At 42.6% G+C, this 24,617-nt stretch overlaps 1 protein-coding gene across 2 annotated transcripts; it reads left to right on the forward strand.

The window, feature by feature from the left end:
* Nucleotides 1-1,555: 1,555 nt before the first annotated feature.
* Nucleotides 1,556-21,649, forward strand: MCM3 (minichromosome maintenance complex component 3). 2 transcript variants are annotated; one of them, XM_012441613.2, is made up of 17 exons: nt 1,556-1,725; nt 2,941-3,053; nt 3,470-3,678; nt 4,155-4,285; nt 6,937-7,175; nt 7,672-7,780; nt 8,847-9,000; nt 9,346-9,477; nt 10,064-10,272; nt 12,584-12,758; nt 13,146-13,272; nt 14,011-14,161; nt 16,895-17,035; nt 17,979-18,082; nt 18,924-19,009; nt 19,486-19,555; nt 20,880-21,649. In XM_012441613.2, the coding sequence occupies exons 1-17, from the start codon at nt 1,648-1,650 to the stop codon at nt 21,076-21,078; spliced, it is 2,427 nt and encodes an 808-aa protein (XP_012297036.2). In that variant the 5' UTR covers nt 1,556-1,647; the 3' UTR covers nt 21,079-21,649. The 2 variants fall into 2 exon arrangements, with proteins under 2 accessions (XP_012297036.2, XP_064217056.1); XM_064360986.1 differs by lacking the exon at nt 2,941-3,053 and having other exon boundaries at nt 1,558-1,725.
* The last annotated feature ends 2,968 nt before the right edge of the window (nt 21,650-24,617 follow it).

Genomic DNA, 24,617 nt, shown 5'->3' on the forward strand with positions numbered 1-24,617 from the left:
TACTTCTTGCTATATAACTGCAAACAGGATCTTTATTCTAGATTTTTTTCTTTTTTTTGCCCATTAATATGCACAAAAGCAGGCAGTCAAATGACAGCCTTTTTGCTTTGGCTAAGGATAGATTTATCTGCCTACCAGGATGGCACAAAACATGTAATAACTACAAACTACGTAACTAGAAATACATATACCCACACAGATAGATGGCATATATATTTTGTTTAGGCAGATTATTCTTAGAATATTTATCAGTACATAGTGAGTCCTGAAGACTTTCAAACACAAGCTAATTAACAGTTGGCTGGAAAACAGTCTGTGGCAACCAAATAAATACTGAATCAAGAAAAAAAAAAAAAAACAGTTGGCTGAAATTTCAGATAACAAGTTATCAACTGTTATCTGGTGTTGGGCAATCTGGTATTTTAGCTTCTTGTTCAATAAAATTAAAAACACATGCTGGGGCAATGGGCATCCTCTTTACTGTGTAGAGTGGTTACATGGGTGTAAACATAGGTAAAAATTCATTGAGCTGAAGATTTATGCATTTTACTGTATATACATTATACCTCAAAATAAAACTAAAAAATAATAAAAACCCACCCACGACGGACTAAAAACAAACATATAAATTTGGACATGCAATGATCTTTTAATGATTACAACCATTTAACTATTGATTTTTAATCAAAGGCGGCATGAAACACTATTTTCCCCTTTGTGTTGATCATTCAGTAAGCTAAGTTACTTAAAAGGATCCTGTGATCTTTTTATAAGACCAGAAAGTCTTTAATTTACCCGTTACTAAGTAAGATGGAGTAGTAACGGTTTCTAGAATTTGTGTAACACACGCTGCGGTCTCTAAGGGGCGGGGTAAATACCGAATTTTTTCTTCACTTCATCATCCTCCGCGGCCTGATGTCTTTATGGGGTTCTTCAGGCAACGGTTATCGGACAGCAAATAGGTTAACTAAATACTCTTTCCCTAAGATGCTATAGTTCTATATTCTATCCTATAGATTCTCAAAATCCACTTTTCCACTAGGATGTCACTTGAGGGCAGTTCTGATTTGGATACATTTTAAAAATGATTTTTTTTTTATGTTTTCATCTCCCTGCGTTATAAACCACCATCCTCTGATGTTTAGTCTACTTTCAAGGGAAGTCCCACCGCTAGCCAGAATTTGGTCACTGCATCGGGTCAAAAGTTCTGCAGTTTGAAAACACCCTGCAAAATATCCGCGAAAGAGGGAGAACACCCCTAGAACTCAGCGCTTTCCTTTTCTCCAGGCCGTGCCCTCCAGCTACCCAATGACCGGCCCTGTGAACCTCCTCTCAGCCCTATTGGTTAGTTTGCTAGTCAGTGAGGAGGAGGTGGGAGGGGAGGAACCTAGAATCCCGGATGGTACGTTTCCCGCCACCGCGAGGAGCCCAGCGGAAACCCGGAGAAGAATAAGCTTTTGATTGGACAGTTACTATTCCGGCGTCAGAGAATTCAGCCAATCAAAATGTTTATATGCTCCCGGGGTCCCCGCCTCTTCCTCGAGGTAACCTTTGGTGGCGGGAAAAGTTCGGAAGTTTCGCGCGGGGGTGGAGTGATCCTGGGAACCTCCGCGCTGCTTTGGTGGAGGTAGTTCTTCGGCGGCGGGCATGGCAGGCACCGTGGTGCTGGACGATGTGGAACTGCGGGAGGCCCAGAGAGATTACCTGGACTTCCTGGATGATGAGGTGAGGGAGGCGCTGGCGCGCGGGCTCTAGCGCTCGGAGTCCCTGCGGACGCGGCCCGGCCAGGCCCGCCAGACCTGCAGACCTTGTGACTCCCCGGAGCCTGCTGGCCCGAACCTCCCACCCCAGTCTTGTAGTTCTCGCGCTGGACTTGCTAGTTTGTGTTCTATACGCGAACTCTTAGAAAGCGTTCCTTTAACTTTGTCCTGAGTACAAACGATGTTCCGGACGCGCGAAAGGCTACAGATTCCCATTAAGTTCAAGCAGAATGACAAAGCCCACCTCGGCCTTTTGCGCTTCACGCCCAGTTCTCTCTTGATTTGGGGAGATTGTGGACTAGGGAATGCTCTGGGGCTATAGTGATCAGCCGCATTGCAGGGTGCTCAGATTTTAGGGACTGACTTTTTACCTGGAGGAAAAGACTTCCTAATTCGGCTGCACTGTTTTTCAGTACCAAGATGCAGATAAAAAGTGTTATGTATGCAGGCTAAGGGGATTTCATGTGCAACCCAAGACTTAAAGCCATAAATGTTGAAAAACCATCTTGAAGGGTTGATGATATAACCAAATAGCTGAGATTCTCTATTTTAGGCAAGGAACCCTTGCCGTGTTACAGAAATGATCGGGAAAAATATTACTTCTGTACATAATTCTTAAATGAAAAGCCATTTCAATGTGAATATTAAGAGTCTGTTTAATTTACATTTTCATTGTGTACAAAATGTACAAATATATACACTTAACTTTGTATACTACATATAAATATAGATAGTATACATTGATATGTAGTATACATTGGTATACATGGTGAAATGTGTCAATGTATACTATATAGTGTATATACAGTGAAGCAAATTATACAATTATATACAGTGAAGCAAATTAACATATCCATCTATTCACATTGTTACCTTTTATGTTTACTTACATTTTAACAAAGTTTGCATTTATTGTCCTTTTAGACTTTTCATGAGCTCATTTTAATTCTTCACTAAAGACAGAAATGACAGCATGCAGAAAAGTTGTCCATGAGGATGGGAATAACAGCATGGACCTTGAGGAAGTCATTATAATTCTTACAGTCCCCTCTTAGGGTGTATTTCGAATCTGAAAATAGTGAATGAAAGGGAAACATTGATGAGCATATACTTGGGATTCTTTAGAAACATTTTGTTTTTGAATTTGTGACTATTGTGATATGTGGTGGCTGTTTTGCAGGAAGACCAGGGAATTTATCAGAGCAAAGTTCGGGAGCTGATCAGTGACAACCAGTACCGGCTGATTGTCAATGTGAATGACCTGCGCAGGAAAAACGAGAAGAGGGCTAACCGGTGAGTGGCAAGGGGATATACTGGTCCTCAATGAGAATGGCTCTCTTCCCTCATGGCCAGATTGGAACAGCCTCCCAGGAGAGGACTTGTATGAAACAGGATTGATCTAGAAGCCTTCATAGCTCACCTGCACCTATTATTTTTTCTTCCAAAAAGTAGGGTGGTTGGCATTTTCCTCCCAAATGCCCTCCTTCCAATGTTTAGCTGAATATGATTTTTATATATTTGATAAGTTGAATTAAAGTTGGTCCTTAGTTCTGGTGTTCTGCTGAGTCTTATAGGATGGCAGGAGAAAGCAGAAGCTGGATTTTCTCATTGTTCTTAATGATCCAAGAATATTTGCTGTTTTGAGAACATATTTTTTTTTATAGTTCTGCCCTGTCTGCCTAATTTTTCTTTCTCTTGTCCATGTACAGGCTCCTGAACAATGCCTTTGAGGAGCTGGTTGCCTTCCAGCGGGCCTTAAAGGATTTTGTGACTTCCATTGATGCTACCTATGCGAAGCAGTATGAGGAGTTCTACATAGGATTGGAAGGCAGCTTTGGCTCCAAGCACGTCTCCCCGCGGACTCTTACCTCTTGCTTCCTCAGCTGTGTGGTCTGTGTGGAGGGCATTGTTACTAAATGTAAGTGGATTAAAGGGGGCTATTAAGGAAATGAAGGTAGAATAGACTTAAGGAGATGGGGAAAGCAGGAAGGGCAAGGTAGATCTGGGTAGCTTGTGGCTTCAGAGAAGTGGAGCATTGGAATTATGTGGTAAAACTGAGAGGCTCAGTGCACAATGGTTAGGGGGATCTTGAGTAACCACTTGAGTTAGTAGAATGATGAATTCTGCTGAATGCTGGAGGAGTCTTGGTTCATGGCAATCTCTCATCTCAACCCCTAACTCCACCTATTAGTTGGGATTGGTAGTACTTAAAATTTTACATGGATATGGTGGTGGTCTATATATAAATAAAAAAGTGAATAAAAGGTAATATTGAAATAGGTTAACCCTGTCAAAAAAACACAGTGTTTGGAGTCATCATAGTCTTGCATAGGTTTGGGTCCCACCTGTGTCATTGTCTAGTTGGGTGACTTTATGCACATTTATCATTCCTAGGTTCTCTAGTTCGTCCCAAAGTCGTCCGCAGTGTCCACTACTGTCCTGCTACTAAGAAGACCATAGAGCGACGTTATTCTGATCTCACTACCCTGGTGGCCTTTCCCTCCAGCTCTGTCTATCCCACCAAGGTAGGGGGGATACATTGAGCCTTCTTGGGGGTTGGAGTCAAAGATTCCAAAGGCAAGAAATTGTGTAATATCTGAAGTCTTTTTTCTATAAAGGGTGAAAAATAAGGACTAATTCAAAGGAAAGATTGATTGCAGGCCAGAGTTTAATATGAAAATCTCACAATTCTTACTTGTTTATTTTTAAAGATGAGGTCCTCCTATGTTGCCTAGGCTGGGGTGCAGTGGCTGTTCACAGGTGTAATCATGGTGCACTAAATTCTCAAACTCCAGGCTCAAGTGATCTTCCCAAGTAGTTGGGATTACATGTATGTGCTACGACACCTGGCTTCCTAATTCTTATTTTTTTTTTTAGAGATAGGATCTCTGTCTCTCAGGCTGGAGTGCAGTGGTACGATTATAGGTCACTGCAGCCTCAAACTCCTGGACTCAAGGAATCCTCCCACTTTAGCCTCCTGAGTACCTGGGATTGTAGGCATGCACCACCACGCTAATTTTTTTCACTTTTTATAGATATGGGATCTCATTATGTTGCCCAGGCTAGGCTTGAAGTCCTGGCCTCAAGTAATCCTCCTGCTTGCATCTTCCAAAGTATTGAGATTATAGACATGAACCATCATGTCCAGCCACAGCTCTTTTTATTTTTTTAAGAAAACACTTGTTCACTTTAGAAAATTATGGAGTAGTCATCTACATAGATGTTTTAACAAAGTTATCATATAATTTTATGATCTGCTTTTTAAAAAGTAGAAAAATAATGATAGACTGTTAGGTAATCTTTACAAGTACTTTGTTGTGGGTTTGGGAGAAGGCTGGCATAGGAAAATGCTTTCTTTATTCTTAGTGTTCAGATTGATCTGGATTGAGGACAATGCAAGGCTTTCCTCAGGAGACCAAAGATCATTAATATTAATTACTTGATGTCTGAAATCATTCTATCAGAGAATTCCTCTCCTCCCCTCATTAAATTTTAATTGAGAACTACTGTATTCAAAGCACTGTTAAGCCCTATGGAGGACAAGGATATAAATTAGACCAGTCCTCATCATCAGTCTTCAAAGTGGTGGAGAAATGAAACATATAAACAAAAACAAGAATGAATATCTTAGAATTATACCTTAAACATACTTTAGCATCATTTAGTCTACCTCCAGATGAAATGCTGAGATCAGAGAAGTTAAATGATTCGCTTATGGTCCCAGTTATTGATGGCCTTAAGGACTGTGTCTCTTTAGTTTTTTTTTTTTTTTTTTTTTTTGAGATGAAGTCTAGCTTTTGTTGCCCAGGCTAGAGTGCAGTGGCCTGATCTTAGCTCATTGCAACCTCCGCTTCCTGTGTTCAAGCGATTCTTCCGCCTTAGACTCCTGAGTAGCTGGGATTGCAGGTGCCTGCCACCCCAGCTGGCTAATTTTTGTACTTTTAGTAGAGATAGGGGTTTCACCATGTTGGCCAGGCTGATCTCGAACTCTTGACCTCAGGTGATCCACCCACCCTTGGCCTCCCAAAGTGCTGGGATTACGGGCATGATCCACTGTACCCAGCCTGCCAGTTGTATTTTCTAAGTCATTCTGTTGTCTTTGGACCTTAAGGTCTCCACTTTTCTAGAATTTCCTCTTCAGGAAGTACTCGGGGAGTACTCCTCTGTTGATTACTGTGGCCAAGCTTCTTTGTTCAAAAGGTGAAATACATTGGATCAGATCTTCTGGAGGAGATTTAGGCTGGTGCTTAAGAACATGGGCTTTGGAGTTCACATTTGTGTCAAGTCCAGGCTCTGCTACTGAACTGTGTTATCGAACTTATTTCATCTCTCCTAGTATCCTGGTTTCCTTGTCCATGATGTGTGAAAAATACCTTCTTTATAAAGTTGTGATAATTAAATGAGATAATTTTGTGAAGTAATAGCACAGTGCCTGGCACATAGCAAGCACTCAATAAGTGACAACTGTGTTTTTAGAAAATTCAAATGTCAAGGAAGTAAAACTTTAATAGACATATAGGAAAGCTCACATAAGTATGGTTTGATGACGTTTTAGAAGCTGAGTATATCTGTGTAACCAGCATCCAAATGAGGAAATGAAGCATTAGCACTCAAAAGTCCCTCTTGAGAGCTCATGTTACCCAAGGGTAACCACTATTCTGATGTCTTAACAGCATAGATTACTTTTGCCTGTTTTTCTGTTTTATTTAAATACTCTTGTGTTGGGCTTCTTTTGCTCAACATTGTGTTTATGAGATTTATCCATGTTGCATTTAGGCGTGTTTCATACATTTTTATTGCTGTATAGTATTCATTTATGCAAATATACTGTGTTTATTTAACCATTATACTATTTATGGCATTTTAAAATTTTAAAATATTTGACTATTAGGTGTAATGCTGCTATGAGTATTACAGTGCATGATTTTGGGTGAATGTTTCTGTTGGGTATTACCTAGGAGTGAAAAAACTGCTTCAGAATCTAAGCATATATTCAGCTTTAAAGGGGAAATAAGAATCTTAATTTAGATGTTAATATAACCTAGTCCATTCAGACTAGGGGTTGCCCCTTCCATTCAACGATTTGTTACTAAAACAGGAACAGAAAAAGCTAGAGAAGGTGGCATTTTTAAGACAGGACTGAGATCACTCTATCCCTCTGTGTGTCTTTTTCTAGGATGAGGAGAACAATCCCCTTGAGACGGAATATGGCCTGTCTGTTTACAAGGATCACCAGACCATCACCATCCAAGAGATGCCAGAGAAGGCCCCAGCCGGCCAGCTCCCCCGCTCTGTGGATGTCATTCTGGATGATGACTTGGTGGATAAAGTGAAGCCTGGTGACCGAGTTCAGGTGGTGGGAACCTATCGTTGCCTTCCTGGAAAGAAGGGAGGCTACACCTCTGGGACCTTCAGGTAAAAGGTCTGCCTTAAAGTGTATGGAATGCTGTTGACAGCTTCCATTTCTGGTAATATCCTTTCTCCAGTTTGCTGTATTCCAGAGAGTTGTATCTGATAGGTGGAGCGCTCTCTCTGCCTGGGAGACAGGATACCTTCAATACATCTTTTCTGTCAGATAAAGCTGGTGATACTTACCGTCATATGCCAAAAATGAGACTTATCTGTGACAACGATTATAGCCTCATGGCTTTCCTGGGAGTTTCTCATGTAATTACACTTCGTCCCCAAACACAGTTCTGTCTGAAGCTCTGTGGGTCAATTTCAGAGGAGGGGCATGATCAGCATATTTGGGTCACAGACGGAACCAGTTGTTTAATTGACAACAGTTACACCAACTCTGATCTGCTGGTCTAGTTTGGTAGCCTAAAAAGGCTTACTCTTGCTGGGGGTACTACCTACTGATGTTAGGAATTGAATATAACAGGCTTTCTCTTTATTCTCTTTGTCCCAGGACTGTCCTGATTGCCTGTAATGTGAAGCAGATGAGCAAGGACGCTCAGCCTTCTTTCTCTGCTGAGGACATAGCCAAGATCAAGAAGTTCAGTAAAACCCGATCCAAGGTCTGGGCATTCTTTAGATATTTGAGGGTGGGAATGGATTTCTAAGAGTTGTGTTTTGTTGCATGGCTGTTTTTGTGCTAGATCAGAAGCAAGGGTTGAAGTTTTTTTCTCTGAAGTATTTGGTGTTTGCCGGGCGCGGTGGCTCACAACTGTAATCCCAGCACTTTGGGAGGCCGAGGTGGGTGGATCACGAGGTCAAGAGATCGAGACCATCCTGGTCAACATGGTGAAACCCCGTCTCTACTCAAAATACAAAAAATTAGCTGAGCATAGTGGCGCGTGCCTGTAATCCCAGCTACTCAGGAGGCTGAGGCAGGAGAATTGCCTGAACCCAGGAGGCGGAGGTTGCGGTGAGCTGAGATCGCGCCATTGCACTCCAGCCTGGGTAACAAGAGGGAAACTCTGTCTCAAAAAAAAAAATAATAATAATGAAGTATTTGGTGTTAGCTTCTTCTATTTTTGTCCCAATCAATAAGTGAAAGGGTGTTTTTGCTGTTTGTTCTTTAATAATTCTTTGTTATTAAACAGAATTTTAATACCTGCTATCTGTTGGGCTGCTAAATGAGCCTAATACAAATATTAGGATAGGAGTTAACTTATCAGTGTACCAATAAGTGTATTTATTACTGAAGACATTAGTGATGCATTACTAAAATTAGGCATTTTTTCTTTGTTTTAGTTCTCTAACTTGTTTTTCTTTTTAAAGATAGGATGTATATCCACATTTAGAATTGAACGACATATATGAATGTGTGATGATAAAGGTTACTGCTCAAGCATAGTACATTTTCTTATTAAACCTAAAATGTTTTGAACCTGGGGCTACTTTTTTTCCCTTGAATATTAAACCTCTAAACAGGTTTCGGAATCCAGGCTGCCTCTGTGCCTACTCTGATAATGGCCCGATAATGTGATTTGTCTTAGAGAAGAAGCTTTTGCAATTAGGAACAATGTACATGTTTATATATTTCTTCAAGTATTTTCTATAGGCCAAAGTATATAAAGTGGAGCTCCACAAAGTCCCATTGAATTTCACTAGGCTCGCCATTGGTTATTTCTCCTGTAGGATATCTTTGACCAGTTGGCCAGGTCATTGGCCCCTAGTATCCATGGGCATGACTATGTCAAGAAAGCAATCCTCTGCTTGCTCTTGGGAGGGGTGGAACGAGACCTAGAAAACGGCAGCCACATCCGTGGGGACATCAATATTCTTCTAATAGGTATGATGTTGGGGATTTGCTTTAGACTCTTGTTCTTTTGGAGTATGGTTGTAGGGACCTGTAATATGTAATATTGTATATTCTGTACTTATCAGTATTTCAGTGCTGTCAAAGGACAAAAGGCTAAAAAATGAATCTTTTTATTTTTAAACTGTGTCTGGAATTCCTGATTTATAGTATATAAAATATATTCTTCCATTAGTGGTAAAGGGAAAAGCGAAGCAAATATTTTTGAAAGCCAATTACTGTATGACTCTGTTGTGTCAAGAGCTGTGCTAGAAAGGCCGAACTTGCTGGGGTTGCTGGGGAGTTTTCTAGCGAGTCATCACTGCCCCCACCCTACAGGAGACCCATCGGTTGCCAAATCTCAGCTTCTGCGGTACGTGCTTTGCACTGCACCCCGGGCTATCCCCACCACTGGCCGGGGCTCCTCTGGAGTGGGTCTGACGGCTGCTGTCACCACAGACCAGGAAACAGGTAAGGGTGTAAGGGTCCTTGGCAAAGGCCCAGCAAAGAAACTGAGCATAGATCCATTGTGTGCCCTGGCCTGTGTTCTGAAGATACATTCAGGAGGTTATTTGGGGCATGATTGTAGAGGACTGAGTATTCAGCAATGATGGGTGATTTATTCAAGTCTTTGGTGTTCATCTATTTACAGGAATGTTTTTGATTTGAAAGGAGAAAAGCTTATCACATTAGAAAGGAAATAAAAATGAAGATTGTACTATTTTATGAACTAGAGGAAGGGATTTTGAGACCAGTGAAGAGAGAGCAGAGGTCTAGCTGGGATGTTACTTGAGGATGATGCCGATGAGAGAATCTATAAAGGAAATTTGTGAGAAGTTAGTTACTTAGGGGTCAAAGTGGGACAGAAAGATACTAATATTTAGGTTTGAGCTGAAAAGGTGACCCACCAGGGTTTCCTCTAAGTTTCTTGGAGCCAAGCCACCTTTGCTGCATTCTTATATGTAAAGTGAGAGATTCCTAGGAAGGAGATTCAACTCCCTTGCTTCTGGCCCCTATAACCTAGACTGTGGCACATGTTTACCTTCTCACTTCCCAGGGGAGCGCCGTCTGGAAGCGGGGGCCATGGTCCTGGCTGACCGAGGTGTGGTTTGCATTGATGAATTTGACAAAATGTCTGACATGGATCGCACAGCCATCCATGAAGTGATGGAGCAGGGTCGAGTGACCATCGCCAAGGCTGGCATCCATGCTCGGCTGAATGCCCGCTGCAGTGTTTTGGCAGCTGCCAACCCTGTCTACGGCAGGGTAAGTGGAATCAGGCCCCAGTCATTGTCCTCACCTTCATTTGGTTTTGCTGGGCCAAGAAGTGTATTCTAGATGACCCAGGGGAATAGTAGGCCAAAGACTAAAGTAAGGTCATTTTCTTGTTACGGTCCTTTGTTTAGAGCAGTGTTCCTCATGCAGTCCTGCACAGCAGAATCCCCTGGAAAGTTCCTTATTTTAAAGTAACTTCTTAACAATACAGTTAATCTATTTAATGTATTTAACAGTCCATTAAGTAAAAAGACTACATACACGTGGAGGGAGAATTTCTAAACAGAACGGAGATACAGTATGAAAACGAAAAGACTCACTTCTCTCCCCTCTCACTTTGCCAAGAGATAACAGCTTTGAAGTATTTCAGGAAACAAAAATTTAAGCATGTACCAGCAAATACACTATTTCCTTGTTAAGTATGATCTCTTTATCTTTATTTTTATCATGACCATGATGTGCCCAGATATAGTCTTTTTATATTTGTCTGTGCTTGGGGTTCGCTGAGTTTTGCTTTTAAAGAAATAGATTACTAGTATTCCATCATAGGGATTTTTTAAACTTGTCTCCATTTGATGGGTATTTAGTGGTTTCCTTTTTTTCTTCCTATTATGAATGAAGCTGTTGTGGCCATCCTTCATGTGTGTTTTGTTGTAGATTTGGGAATATATCTATGGTGTAAATACTTAGCAATGAAATTACTGGATGAAGAGTTAAATGCATTTTTGTTTTGGTAGAGATTGCAAAATTACCCTCTAAAGATTGTATCATAGTAATACTTCCATTAGTAAATGCTCATAAATGCTTTATATTTACCAACTCCTTTTATCCTCTCAGTAAGTACCTCACAATGTGTAGTTATCTTTTATTTACAGATGAGAAAATGGAGGTACAAAAGATTATGTAACTTGCTTAGGAGCCACAAACCTGAAAATGGCAGAGCCAGGATTTGAGCCCAGAGCTCATGCTGTGTCCTGGCAGTTTATAATCTCCTAGTGTATGGGAACATCTTGTTGCAATGGTGTTTTTTATATATACAGATGTGTGGTCCCCAGCTCAGAGTTTCTGAATTGAAATCTCTGAGTTGGGGCTCTTGGTAGCTATGGTTTAGAGAAGCTCTGCAGGTTGGTTATGTATGTGTAGACAAGGTTGAAAACCATATGTTTTAAAATTAATGATAGGGCTGGGTGCAGTGTCTCATGCTTGTAATCCTAGCACTTTGGGAGGCCAAGGTGGGAGGATCACTTGAGCCCAGGAGTTTGAGACCAACCTGGGCAATATGGTGAGACCTTGTCTTTAAAAGTAAAATAAAATAAAATAAAATAAATGATAATGTATGTTTATGTCATTCTGAAGAATGATTGGACAGTATAAGAAAAATGGCAGGACCTGAAATGTGAACATGGTCAAAGTCATTATTACCTAAAGGCTGTGAAGTGTATGTGGATGGGTAGGCATCAGTCCAGCAGGCCCAGAATTGAAAGGAGAGTATTGAGGTCCTTGAATCCTAAAGAAAAGCTCCCTTGATTAATTCTTCTTTTTTTTTTTTTTTTTGAGATGATCTCACCCTGTCATCCAAGCTGGAGTACAGTGGAGTGATCCTGGCTTACTGTACCCTCGACCTCCCTGGGCTTAGGTGATCCTTCCACCTCAGCCTCCCCAGTAGCTGGGACTACAGATGTTCACCTCCATGCCTGGCAATTTTTTTTTTTTTTTAAATTTTTGTAGGGACAGGGTTTTGCCATGTTGCCCAGGCTGGTCTCAAACTCCTGGGCTCAAGGAATCTACCTGCCTCAGCCTCCCAAAGTGCTGGGATCACGGGTGTGAGTGGCTGTGCCTGACCAGTTCCTAAGACGTTATGATTTATAGATCATTGGCCATTTTAGTTGAGGTTTTACCCATATCTTCTGAGTAAGGGACTCCAAAAAGTTCTAAGTGCTTCTAGCCTAACCAGGTTGCCCTGTCTTTAGGGAAAGGGATCATCTTTCAGAGTCAATCCTGCCTTGGGAATGAGAAGAGCAGAATAAGCCTTGGGAAGGAGGGTCCTGGTTTTGAGACCCACGCTCAGCCTGTTAGAGGTTACTGTGGTATAGGAAGTGCAGCTTCCTAGGGAGCTCAGTTAGAGAAAGGTTGCGGGTAGAAGAGATGATTTACCTTGTTCAATGACTTTAAAATTTCAGTCCTTTTTGTCTGTTTTGCTCTTTGAGGTCAAGCCTTCCATTCCCACTCCCAGAATCGCTGTAGCCTTGTTCTTTCTTCCTATTGATGTCATGTTCACTTCTGTTGTTCTCGCATTCCCCAGTATGACCAGTATAAGACTCCAATGGAGAACATTGGACTACAGGACTCACTGCTGTCTCGATTTGACTTGCTCTTCATCATGCTGGATCAGATGGATCCTGAGCAGGATCGGGAGATATCGGACCATGTCCTTCGGATGCACCGTTACAGAGCACCTGGGGAGCAAGATGGCGATGGTGAGGCCATGAGGATAGTAAGAGTAACTAATGGAAAGGGGCTAAACACATGGTAGTTTCTTGGACTCAGCCCAGGTGGTGGTAGGTGTTTTAGTGTTGGGGTTGATGTTGAAGAGCCCTTAACTGCTTAGCCACCCCCGCTTCTTGCTTACTGGAGGTTATCCTAAGGTGGGTCTTTTGTCGTTTTCTGGGTCTGGGAATAACTTTGAGCATCTCCTGTGGGCCAGGCAGTTCCACCATCTTTATTTGTGGGTTCCATGTGTCTGATTCTTTTTGGACCTTTTCTTTATGAATCTTGGTGTCTTCCCTTCTTGTGCTATGGAAGAAGCAATTTTCCCTGGGTTAAACTTTTTATTACTCTCCTTTCTCCTAACTGGGGTATACCAGCTATGCCCTTGGGTAGTGCTGTGGATATCCTGGCCACAGATGATCCCAACTTTAGCCAGGAGGATCAGCAGGACACCCAGATTTATGAGAAGCATGACAACCTTCTGCATGGGACCAAGAAGAAAAAGTGAGCATTCTCTTAACTCTTCCTCAAGGGTACATGCAATTTGTGTTATATTAGAACATGTGTATATCTAAGCTTAGCTAAGGCATTATATGCCCAGATCAAAGCCATGCCTGGAGTCATGACCATGTGGACCAATTTTCTTTTCCTGGGTCACCTTTATCCTGGTCAGTTGCCTTGTAAATGTTTGGGTGATTCTGATGGTGGTTGTGTGATGTCTTCTTATACATGAAAGATGGCACATGTCATGTAGCCATTTGTGATGAAGGGTTAGTAGACAGCAACCATTTGAGACTTTGTAGGTAGACTTGGGTGAAGGAGACATGTGATCAGGCGCTGAAAGCATGAAATGTGGGATCTTACACCTCTGTTTTTGGCCGTGATGCAGTAAGAAGCATAGCATAATCTTCAAAGCTGTTGGTTTAAGAAGTAGAATTTGGAGTCAGAAAACTTTATTTGAGTCCACTTTAGCTTCTCTGAGCCGTAGTTTTCCCACCTACAAAATAGAGCAAATAATACCTAAACTTTCTACCTAAACTACCTAACTCACAAATAATACCTAAAATAATTAAATAAAAATATGTGAAAGAGTCTTGCATATGTTCGATATAAATGGCAGTTATGATAATGGATTCTAGGCTTTGTCTGTTTTGACCCTGGGTTTTCTGAGAGGCAAAGCCACTAATCCAGGCAGGCGGTAAGGTGCGGCAGGGAGATGGAATTCATTGTGTGTGGCTCCAGGGAGAAGATGGTGAGTGCAGCATTCATGAAGAAGTACATCCATGTGGCCAAAATCATCAAGCCTGTCCTGACACAGGAGTCAGCCGCCTACATTGCAGAAGAGTATTCACGCCTGCGCAGCCAGGATAGCATGAGCTCGGACACCGCCAGGGTGAGTGCCCAGGGGAGCATGGGCCTGGGGTCCCTTCGGTATAAGGCTGGAGCAGGAGTCCCTGCCATCTGGGAGCTTTGAAAGCATTTTAACTTAGTGACTTTTTTTTCCTGATCTGAAGGGCTTCCTGTTACACAATTTTAGTCATTTCCTTTTACAAAGGAAAATGAAATAAGGACCCCAGAGATAACATGTATCTCATGAGTTCGAATGACATTGGCCTCCAGAAGCTGTGATTCATTCAGCAAGCATAGTGACTTCTGGGAAGTGACCTAGTCTCTCTTCTTACAAGCAATGTAAAATTAATAAGCACTCTTCTCAAAGAGCTCAGATCCAGGAGGGAGAAGCACAAAGGTAGACAGAAAGACATCCATACATATTTATAAATATATACCCCAGTGTGGTACTTACAAAGGAATCAGTGTGAGAGGCTATTTGAGTATAGATGAAGAAACTGTTAATTTTTCTTTTAGCTTCCCTTAGGGGTATGAATATCACGAGTATGATATTTGAATTGGACTTTGAAAAATTACTAGCAGTTAGGCAACCATGATGGTTATTCAAAGCAATTTCTAGTAACCTAACATAGCTGTCCTTGAATTTGTCTAAATCTTTCTTTTTGAGATAGCGTTTCGGTCTTTGTTGCTCTGGCTGTAGTGCAATGGCGTGATCTTGGCTCACCGCAACCTCCACCTCCTGGGTTCAAGCGATTCTCCTGCCTCAGCCTCCTGAGTAGCTGGGATTACAGGCATACACCACCATGCCTGGCTAATTTTGTGTTTTTGGTAGAGATGGGATTTCTCCATGTTGGTTAGGCTGGTCTCGAACTCCTGACTCCAGGTGATCCACCCGCCTCAGCCTCCCAAAGTGCTGAGATTACAGGCATGAGCTGCCGCGCCCGGCCCAAATTTGTCTAAATCTTTTAGGGGCTGTGTAGTTCGCATAGGATTTTACAGCAGAAAGATCCAAGTCCAGAACTCTTATTACGTGACATAGATGTAGACTCTTGGATTAGACTTGATCCCCGATTATCTACTCCAGCCTCATCCACTCTGTCTTCTCAAATGCTGGGACTTTCTCGCCCTGCCACTAGGCTGGAGTGCAGTGTGGCATGATCTTGGGTCACTGCAACCTCCACCTTCTGGGTTCCAGCTAGTCTGCCTCAGCCTCCTGGGTAGCTGGGATTACAGGCATGCGCCACTATGTCCGGCTAATTTTGTATTTTTAGTAGAGACGGGGTTTCACCATGTTGGCCAGGCTGGTATCGATCTCTGGTCTTGATCTCCTGACCTCGTGATCCGCCCGCCTTGACCTCCAAAGTGCTGGGATTACAGGTGTGAGCCATTATACCCAGCCGGGATTTTTAATATCCCCAGTGACAGCATGCTCTGAACATTACTGTTTTGAAATTTTAGAATATTTATTAAGCTTAAACCCCACGATTTTTACCTATGGGTGTTAGTCTTGTTTTTTGGAGGTTGTGTATCACCTGTCTTCCTCATTAAACAGGTTGCTTTCTTTTTAACTGTTCCTTTCCACATGCGAACTTCTGGTGTGTCACAGGCCCTCTCATTGAACCTAGAACTGAGCATCATACACTATTTTAGTTGTGATCTTAGTGTAGGGTCTGTAAGTCTCTCAATTTGGATTCTCTAGGTCTGCTAGTGCAGGCTAGGATTTCACCAGCATTTTAGGTGGTTCAAGAATTAGAACTTGTAATGGAGTGTATGACTTCCAAACTCTGGTAGCTTTCTAAATTATTACAGGATTTGATGAATGAATTTAAATGTGAATGCATTTATTTTTGAATGTCATTGTGGATATACATGGTAATTTAGGAAACTTGAAACAAGAAGTGACCAGGTTATGTCAGTGATGGGTCATATAATGGGAGACTGGGGAGGTATGCCAGAAGGAAGTAGTTTCGTGTCTGATCCCACCTCTGTAGCTAGCTTTTGGACTGTAGACAAATCCTTGCACCCCTCAGGTCAGCTTCCTTATCCATAAAATGAGAGGATTGGACACATCAGAATCACCTGAAACTTGTACACGTCTCCTCGTAAACACCGAGATTTCTGATTCATTCATTTCCAATTCATTCTGACTGATTAGGTCAATAACACCATTCAGACAATAGCATTTTAAAAGGTTAAAGCATCTTGGTTTGGTATTCACCGGTCCCTGTGAAAACCATTTGTTACAAATGTGTCTGAGTTCTCCTCCTCTGGACTGAGTTTACTCAATCGTTACATATTTGTCCTCAGATGACTTCTTTCCTTATCCCTCCTTTAGTGTGACTTTAGAAAATCGACTTGAAGGTCTTTGAGTCCTATTTCCTTCATGTATAAAACTTTCTCAAGTTATAAAGAGGGTAAAATGACAGAATGTATACAAAGGCAAACTTCCTGTTGCATTGCAGGCCTGCAGACACTGATTATTTTTCTCCCTTCTCCTTTCTACACTGTAGCCTTTTATCTTTCCAGTTGTAAGATACCTCATTTTCTTCCCTGTTCACTTTCTCCTCCTTCCTGCAGCACTCTTGGGTATATTTCCTTAATCATGTTTATCATCTTTCTGAATTTTACATGGCGTCTGTAGAGAATACAGAGCTCTGAATTCTCTGCTTGGGCCTCCTGGCGCTTTTCTGGTGGTGTCATTTCCCTTTCTATGCGGTAGGATTGATGGGTGTGCCCAAAGGATTCAGGATAAGCAATCTTCTCTTTTCTTCCCTAGACATCTCCAGTTACAGCCCGAACACTGGAAACTCTGATTCGACTTGCCACAGCCCATGCAAAGGCCCGCATGAGCAAGACTGTGGACCTACAGGATGCAGAGGAAGCTGTGGAGTTGGTCCAGTATGCTTACTTCAAGAAGGTGAGGATTCAGATGCCTGGGCATGAGAGGCTCTTCCGAAAATAAATCACAGTTGCATGGGCTTTCCAGCCTTCTGTGGCCGACAGCTACATTTGGATTGTCAACAGAAAGCAGTATTTGTCTTCTAATGTTCAGTCTGCCTCACTCTTTCCTCTGGAACACTCAGTGATTCTCAACCCTGACTACACCTGAGAATCAGAGGAAAGCTTTAAAATGCTGATTCCAGGGTTCCTAGAGGTTCTGGTTTAGTTCATGTCCTGTACTCCCCTACTTCCTTTGCATTTTAAAAAAGTAGGTGTTTTCAAAGGAGCTACCTCAGTAGTCAGTCTTCCTCGTCCCTCTGTACATTTCCCCTTGGTAGTCTCTTCAAATGTTCCATTGACACCTCAGAAACTCATGTTAAAAGTTGAACTCTCAAACTTACCTCTTATCCTATTTCCCTGTTTTTGTTTGTGACATTGCGTCTCTGTCATTTTAGATATCAAGCCTCAAAGCCTAGACTCCCTTTTCCTAGTTGCTGACTCCTGACCTAGTCTGGTGAATTTTAGCCTTTTGGGGTTGAGTTGTGGGTCTGATAAGCTCTTCCTTGCTTTTTGCTAGGTTAAAGTTGTCTTGGATTTCAATTAGACACGTGATTTATAAGGAAATGGATTGTTTTCCACTTAACCATTATGGGTTAGACATTTGATTCTTTATTCAGTAAACATTTATTGAGTACCTACTACATAAACAGCATTTAACATACTTCCAGCATTTTAAAAAGATGGGTATCAGTGTCTACTTCTGCCCCTGGTCCTGGGATTTAGGATCAAGAGGAGCTAGGTAAACCATTGGAAACATGGAAGTCATTCCTGCTGATGGTGCAGAAGGGACTCAGAGTTCTCTATGCAGCCCCCATGCATCAGTGACCCCTCTAGCTTACCCACACTTGCCTTGGTCCTAGGTTCTGGAGAAAGAGAAGAAACGTAAGAAGCGAAGTGAGGACGAATCAGAGACAGAAGATGAAGAAGAGAAAAGCCAAGAGGACCGGGAGCAGAAGAGGAAGAGGTAAGGTGGAGCAAAGCCATTGAGATTAAAAAGTTCACTTGGTGGCCAGGTGCGGTGGCTCCTGCCTATAATAATCCCAGCACTTTGGGAGGCCGAGGCAGGTGGGTCACTTGAGTCCAGGAGTTTGAGACCAGCCTGGGAATTATGGCAAAACTGTCCCTACAAAAAACACAAAAATTAGCCGGGCCTGGTGGTGCACACCTGTGGTCCCTGCTGCTCAGTAGGCTGGGGTTGGAGGATCACTTGAGCCTAGGAGGAAGAAGTTACAGTAAACTGGGATCATGCCACTGCACTCCAGCCTCTTCGACAGAGACCCCATCTTAAAAAAAAAAAGTTCTGGTGGCTGGGGAGAGGAGAGGAGGCTGGAGGGAAGTGCTCCTTATTGATGTCAGATCGTTCATGGAGGATGTGCCTAGACCTGCAGGGTTTGAGGATGAAGATAACCAGGGTAAAGGAGGGAGCGAGCGAGCCCTTCTTTTGTGCTTTTGACTCCTCTATTGCTAAAGAAATGCTAAACAGTAGAAGCAGCAACCCAGCCACTGAGGGTTTTGAATATATACTTCAGAATTCTAAGGGAAAAAACTCCATGGCTATGGTTGCATTTATAAAGGTGAGTGATGTGGAAAAAGAGCACTGGGAAGCAGTGCCTGTTTGTGTACTAGTCTGGGGACTTGGTCTTGTTTAGAACAGGCAGCGGTTTGCAAAGGTCTAAGCCTAGTGCTTCACTTTGTCTTAGGTGGTTCTGAGTCCTTTTCTCCATGGTTAGAGGACAAGATGGGGCTCCCTTGCCATTCTGTCTCCAAACTCTCTTTCTCTCTCTTAACTGCTGTGTGTGTTTTAGAAGGAAGACTAGCCAGCCAGATGCCAAAGATGGGGATTCATATGACCCCTATGACTTCAGTGACACAGAGGAGGAGATGCCTCAAGGTGAGTGAGCACCCCTTACTGATGAAAGAGGTTCTTCCTGTGCCTCCTGGACTTTTCCAGTTGCTCTGTGCACTTTATTTTCTTGTGGACTCTTTGTTTGGCTCCCTGCTTGGAGCCTCAGTCTAAGAGCTTTGTCCCAACACAGCTTCAGGGGAAACCCACAGTAAAAACTTTGGAAAAAGCTTTGCTCTATTGTGTACAGCTTCTTGATGAACTGTGCTGTTTTGTTACACCTGGTATAAGCATCTCAGATAATATGTATGTTCAGGGTCTCCTGCCTGACTCAATTCCTTCATCATCCAGTGAAGATTTCCCTTTATCCTAATTGTTCTGCCTGGCCCCATAAGAACCTTAGGAACTAGGAGTGTTCAGCAGGCTCAGTGAGGGATGGGGAGTGGAGATGATTTCTCTAGTGTTTGTGGAAACTGCTTCACCTTGCTGTCTTCCCCAACTCTACAACCGTCAACCCTCTGAAGTATACACTCCAAAGACGGCCGACTCGCAGGAGACCAAGGAATCCCAGAAAGTGGAGTTGAGTGAAACCAGGTGAGTAGAGAAATTACTCCTGCCCCTTCAAGAATTCTGTGTATCTCTGAGGAAGGGACTTTGTTCCCTTGGAGAGAGTGGGAAACTGCTGGTTATGGATAGAACTCAAAACTAGAGGCCTGCGGCTTTTAACATTTTATATTCTCATTTAATTTCAAACTTAATTGAAAAGTTACGAGAAAAGCATGAAGAACTTCTCGATGTCCTTTACCCAGAATCCTCAGTTGTTTAAATTTTACCATTTGCTTTATTAAAAATTCTCTCTCTCTGAGAATTTGAATTATGTCCTTGTGGGGTCAGGAAGAAATGTTTTACAGCAAGGACAAAACTTACGTCTTATTGCAGCCTCAGATTCTTCTTGGTGGGATAGATACATTTTGGCCATTTGTTTTTGAAATGAATTTTTACCACCAGGGTTTTAGAAAACATTTTTATCCATAAATTTTAAAAAAAGTTTAAAAAATTTTAAACCAAAGAAACTCCATAGCCAAGTTTTACCCTTTTTTCTTTTTATACCTTAAACACATAACACAATGTGTTTACTGAAGAAAATTTGAAAAGTGTTTAGAAAAAAATTTAAAATCAATTGTAACTCTATCCCCCAGAGACAACCATTGAACTGTATCTTAAGATGCTTCTTGAATTAGCTCATATAGATCTCACTCTTTTTTTTTTTTTTTTTTTTTTGGAGACAGGGTCTCACTGTGTTGCCCAGCCTGGAGTGCAGTGTTTATTTTTTAGTTTTTGTAGAGAGGGGGTCTTGCCATGTGGCGCAGGCTGGTCTTGGACTCCTGGCCTCAAACAGTCCTACCTGGGCCTCCCAAAGGGCTGGGATTATAGGCATAAGCCACTGGGCTTGTTTTTAATGACTGCAGGATTTCCATGGTATGGATGTATAAAAATTTAATGAAATTCTCTAATGATAGACATTGGGTTGTTCCCTGTTTACAGTAAAACAGTATTAAATTTATTAGTATGCACTCATGCAAGTATAGCTATAAGGTGAGTTCCTAGAAATGGGCTCCCTGGGCCAAAGGATATATGCTTTTATGACTTTAGTTAAGTGCTGCTAAATGGTTCCCCATTGATGCTGACCAGGTTACTATTTGAATGGGAATGCCAGTTTCCCACACACTAGTATAAGAGTTTAGCTTTAAAGGGGGCTCCTCAAGGGTAGCACTGCCATCAGGGGCACATTGTGTGTGAGAAAGAATATTGAGGGGGCACCTCTGCTGTATTAATACTACAGATTTTCCTAGCATAGCTCTTTCCTAAGAGCATTTGGGTTTGTTTACTCCTCCCCTCTTTCTTCTGTTTGGGGCAGGTTGAAGGCATTCAAGGTGGCTCTCTTGGATGTGTTCCGGGAAGCTCATGCGCAGTCAGTCGGCATGAATCGCCTCACAGAATCCATCAACCGGAACAGCGAAGAGCCCTTCTCTTCAGTTGAGATCCAGACTGCTCTGAGCAAGATGCAGGATGACAATCAGGTCATGGTGTCTGAGGGCATCGTCTTCCTCATCTGAGGAGGCCTCGTCTCTGAACTTGGGTTGTGCCATGAGTTTCTTCCATGTTTCCCACCCTCTCCCCGACCTAAGTCTTTGCCTCTACTCCCCTGACTAACAGTGTTGAATTGAAATGAAGGCAAGGAATGTTGGTGATAAAGCTGAGTCAGGACTCAGTAGACCCTTTGGGAATGGGTTGTGAAAGCTGCCATGGGGTGAGGAAAGAGGAGGCAGTGGGAAAGGGCGAGGACTGTTGCGTCTTCATTGGAAATGCACTGGCTCATACACCCTGCTTCCCAGTCCCACACAAACCCAACTGTTATTTTCTGTAAGTAACTTGACTTCTGAGTACTTTTGGGGGCACAACTCTTTTCTGTTGGCTGTTATTTTATTCTTTCCTCCAGAGCACTTTGGTCTAGACTAGGCTTTGGTGGTTCTAACTGGTGGAGAGAGGCTCTGAGGCAAGTCATGCAGGTCAAGAAAGCTTTCTTTGCAGTAGCACCAGTTAAGGTGAATATGTATTTTACCACAAAACAAACCCCATATGTGGATGAATATCCAGGATGTTGAATAAACGTAGACATTTTGTACACATGGTCTTAAGAGTCTGTTTTTTATACACATTGAGTTTTGTTTTCCTTGAGAGCAACCCGGCAGGGTTTGCTGCTCCCACATTTGCAGCAAACTACCACAAGGTGGCAGCAGCCTGCTGTGATCACTCTCTGGGAGTTCTGTCTTCTCTAGAGGTAGTTTTCTTCCTCAGCAGCACTAGCATTTATCAGTCAAAATTGATAGTGCAGACCAAACCCTGCCAATTTAAAATAGCTAAATGGCCATGGGAGGCCGGTGAGTAAAAGTTCAGGAGAAGAATCGCCCCTCTGCCTGGAACTTTTTGCCTGAATCTAAACTTACCCTTCATGAAGATAAAATACCTGGTAATGTCAGTTACCTCAGAATCCTGGGAGTTCTTGCCTATAATGAGATATTGTTACAGGATCCATTTTTTTTTTTTTTTTTTTTTTTTTGAGACAGGGTCTCGCTTTGTGCCCAGGCTATAGTGCAGAGTGGTACAATCATAGCCCATGGCAGCCTCGACCTTCTGGGCTCAAGGGATCCTCTCGCCTCAGCCATCTGAGTAGCTGGGACCATAAGCACGCACCATCATGGCCAGCTAGTAGAGATGAGGTCTCCGTTGCCCAGGCTGGCCTCAAACTCCTGGACTTAAGTGCTTCTCTTGTCTCTGCCTCCTAAAGTGTGAGATTATATGTGTGAGCCACTGTTCACAGCCTACAGGATGTAATTGAAACTGTCTGGGTGTCCACTCTTTGGGGTTGGTTATCCTGTTTGCACAGAAGCTTGTGATGGGGCAGGGCAGGACTTCTCTCCTAACATTGTACAGTTTGAGTAGCTTCTGAAAAAATTTTTGAAGTTACTTAAAAGAAAAAAAGAATTATGTAGCTTTTTGGGGGGCCTGGGTCACATGGACTGGAAGCTGCTTTCTGGTGGCAGATGTGGCTCTGAAGTTGTGCCAGTTCTTGGCTATAAGATTGCTGAGGTACTTTCTTCTCCCTTTTTGCTGAGGGGTGATCCTTTACCATGAGGCAGGAGATATTGTTTGGTTCATTATGACAAAGGGATTTTTTTCTTAAAGGGAATACAAAATTGTTGGGGAATTCTGTTCTATCTGTGATTCTTTTTTCCTCACAGATGTGAGATCCAAGTCCTATTGGAAGTAGTATAGAGAGCACAGTTTCAAAGGAGAGTGCAGTGGTAGCAGAAGGAGGAATTTGCCATTCACTGAGCATTGGCAATGAGTCCGAAGTTGTGCTAGGTACAGCAGTGGGCTGGTGATATGTCAATATGTTGGTGAAAATTTAAAAATATAAAGTATACAGCTGGGCACAGTGGCTCATGCCTGTAATTCAGCACTTTGGGAGGCTGAGGCAGGCGGATTGCTTGAGTCCAGGAATTTAAGGCCAGTCTGGGCAACATGGTGAGACCCTGTCTCTATAAAAAAAAATTACAATTATATACCAAGTGAAGGTACGCACAGTAAGAGCTATAGGAATCCAGGGAGGACCATGAGGATGTCAGGCCCTACATACAGCTATGAGGAATAGCTCTAGGAGTTTTTAAGGGTTCTTCTCAACTGATTTGTTTTAGAAGGGCAAACATTTTGTAATTGGGAGTCTTAGTCTATCCTTTGCCCCTGAGGAAACTGAGGCACCCAGTTGGAGTACGTGTGCACCTACCATTTCAATAATAGTTGTAATATCAGGTTTGTTTTGCTGACCATTTCATCACTCTTCAATCTAGCCAAAATAATAGAAGGTAGAAGACTGTATATAGCAGCCACAATACATGCTGTATTAAAATAGCATGACTCAACCTTTACATCGAGTTTTAAGAAACTTGCGTGTGTAGTTCCCAGCTTACGAGAACAGAAGAACTGGCAAGCCTTGCCAGGAGAGGTTCTTGTTCATTGACAGGCGGTCCACTGCAGAACCTGATGTGGGCTGTGGTGACCTGAAAGAGGATGCTTAGGTGGACTGACGTGTCTCGAGGCCAGTTATCCCCAAGGATATCACTGTTGCCACCCAGCAGAGATTGCAGTGGTGACCCAGATTCACCAGAGAAAAATCACTAAGTTATCTATGTGCCTCATTCCAAAAGGGAAGTCTGTTTACATTTAACAGACTTGTCATCAGAAATACTGTAGTTAAAATAATTTGGGGGAGCTTAGAGAAGTAAATTGTATCTTGAAAAATGGTACCTTATTCCTTAACTCTCCTGGATAAATGAAGTAGCAAAAAGAAAGGATGGTTTTCAAAAAGGACAGTTTGGTAAGGATTGCTGAGATTGAATCTCTTTTCTGCCATTTACCAAATAACTTCAGGTAAGTTTTGCACTGCTCTGTATTTCAGCTGTAAAATGGGGATGATTCCTGGCTTGTAGGATGCTTGTGAGACATAACTGGGAAAGCAGATGGCAGGTTCCTGCCTGGCGTATTACTACTTCATGGGAGTGGTTTTATCACTGCAAGTTCCAGAGCCCATTAAAACAAAGTGATTCATTTTGATAAATGTTTATGAAACATAATCCTTTCATCAAAACCATTTACAATTATTTCACCCTGGCTGCATTCCTGAACTTTCATCCCTTCCCTGCCTTTCCACTCCCTGATGGTTCCCAATTCCAGCCAGTGTGGCTCTGATGCAAGCCCTTCCCCTGGGGAGGACCCTCAGTGCTAGCCATGGCAATGCATTCCTCAGTTTTCTCCTGAGGACAGTGTTACCTCACAACAGGGCAGGTTGGTAGGTAGGAAGACATTGAGGGAGAAAAAGAGGAGAAAGGCTCACAGAATCCCATGACTCTGCCAGCCCTCTCTCTCTCATGTCTGCTGAGGAGATTTCAAACTATACCAGTTGTCCTAATGATTCTGAGCTTGTGAGGCAAGCTCTGCCCAGAGGGTTTGGTCAGTGGAATATGGCAAGCGCGGGAGTCACCTGTGCGCTGGCTGCCTCAGGTGCTCAGCCCTAACAACAGCTCTGTGCAAGCTC

Source organism: Aotus nancymaae, unplaced genomic scaffold (genome assembly GCF_030222135.1).
Source record: "Aotus nancymaae isolate 86718 unplaced genomic scaffold, 86718_ANA_hifiasm-v0.15.2.pri h1tg000040l, whole genome shotgun sequence".
NCBI lineage: Eukaryota > Metazoa > Chordata > Mammalia > Primates > Aotidae > Aotus > Aotus nancymaae.

Coding starts and splice junctions, on each gene's coding strand:
- MCM3 (XM_012441613.2), top strand. CDS start 1,648: ATGGCAGGCACCGTGGTGCTGGACGATGTGGAACTGCGGGAGGCCCAG. Junction 7,176..7,671: donor TACACCTCTGGGACCTTCAG/GTAAAAGGTCTG, acceptor TCTTTGTCCCAG/GACTGTCCTGATTGCCTGTA. Junction 17,036..17,978: donor AGTATGCTTACTTCAAGAAG/GTGAGGATTCAG, acceptor CCTTGGTCCTAG/GTTCTGGAGAAAGAGAAGAA.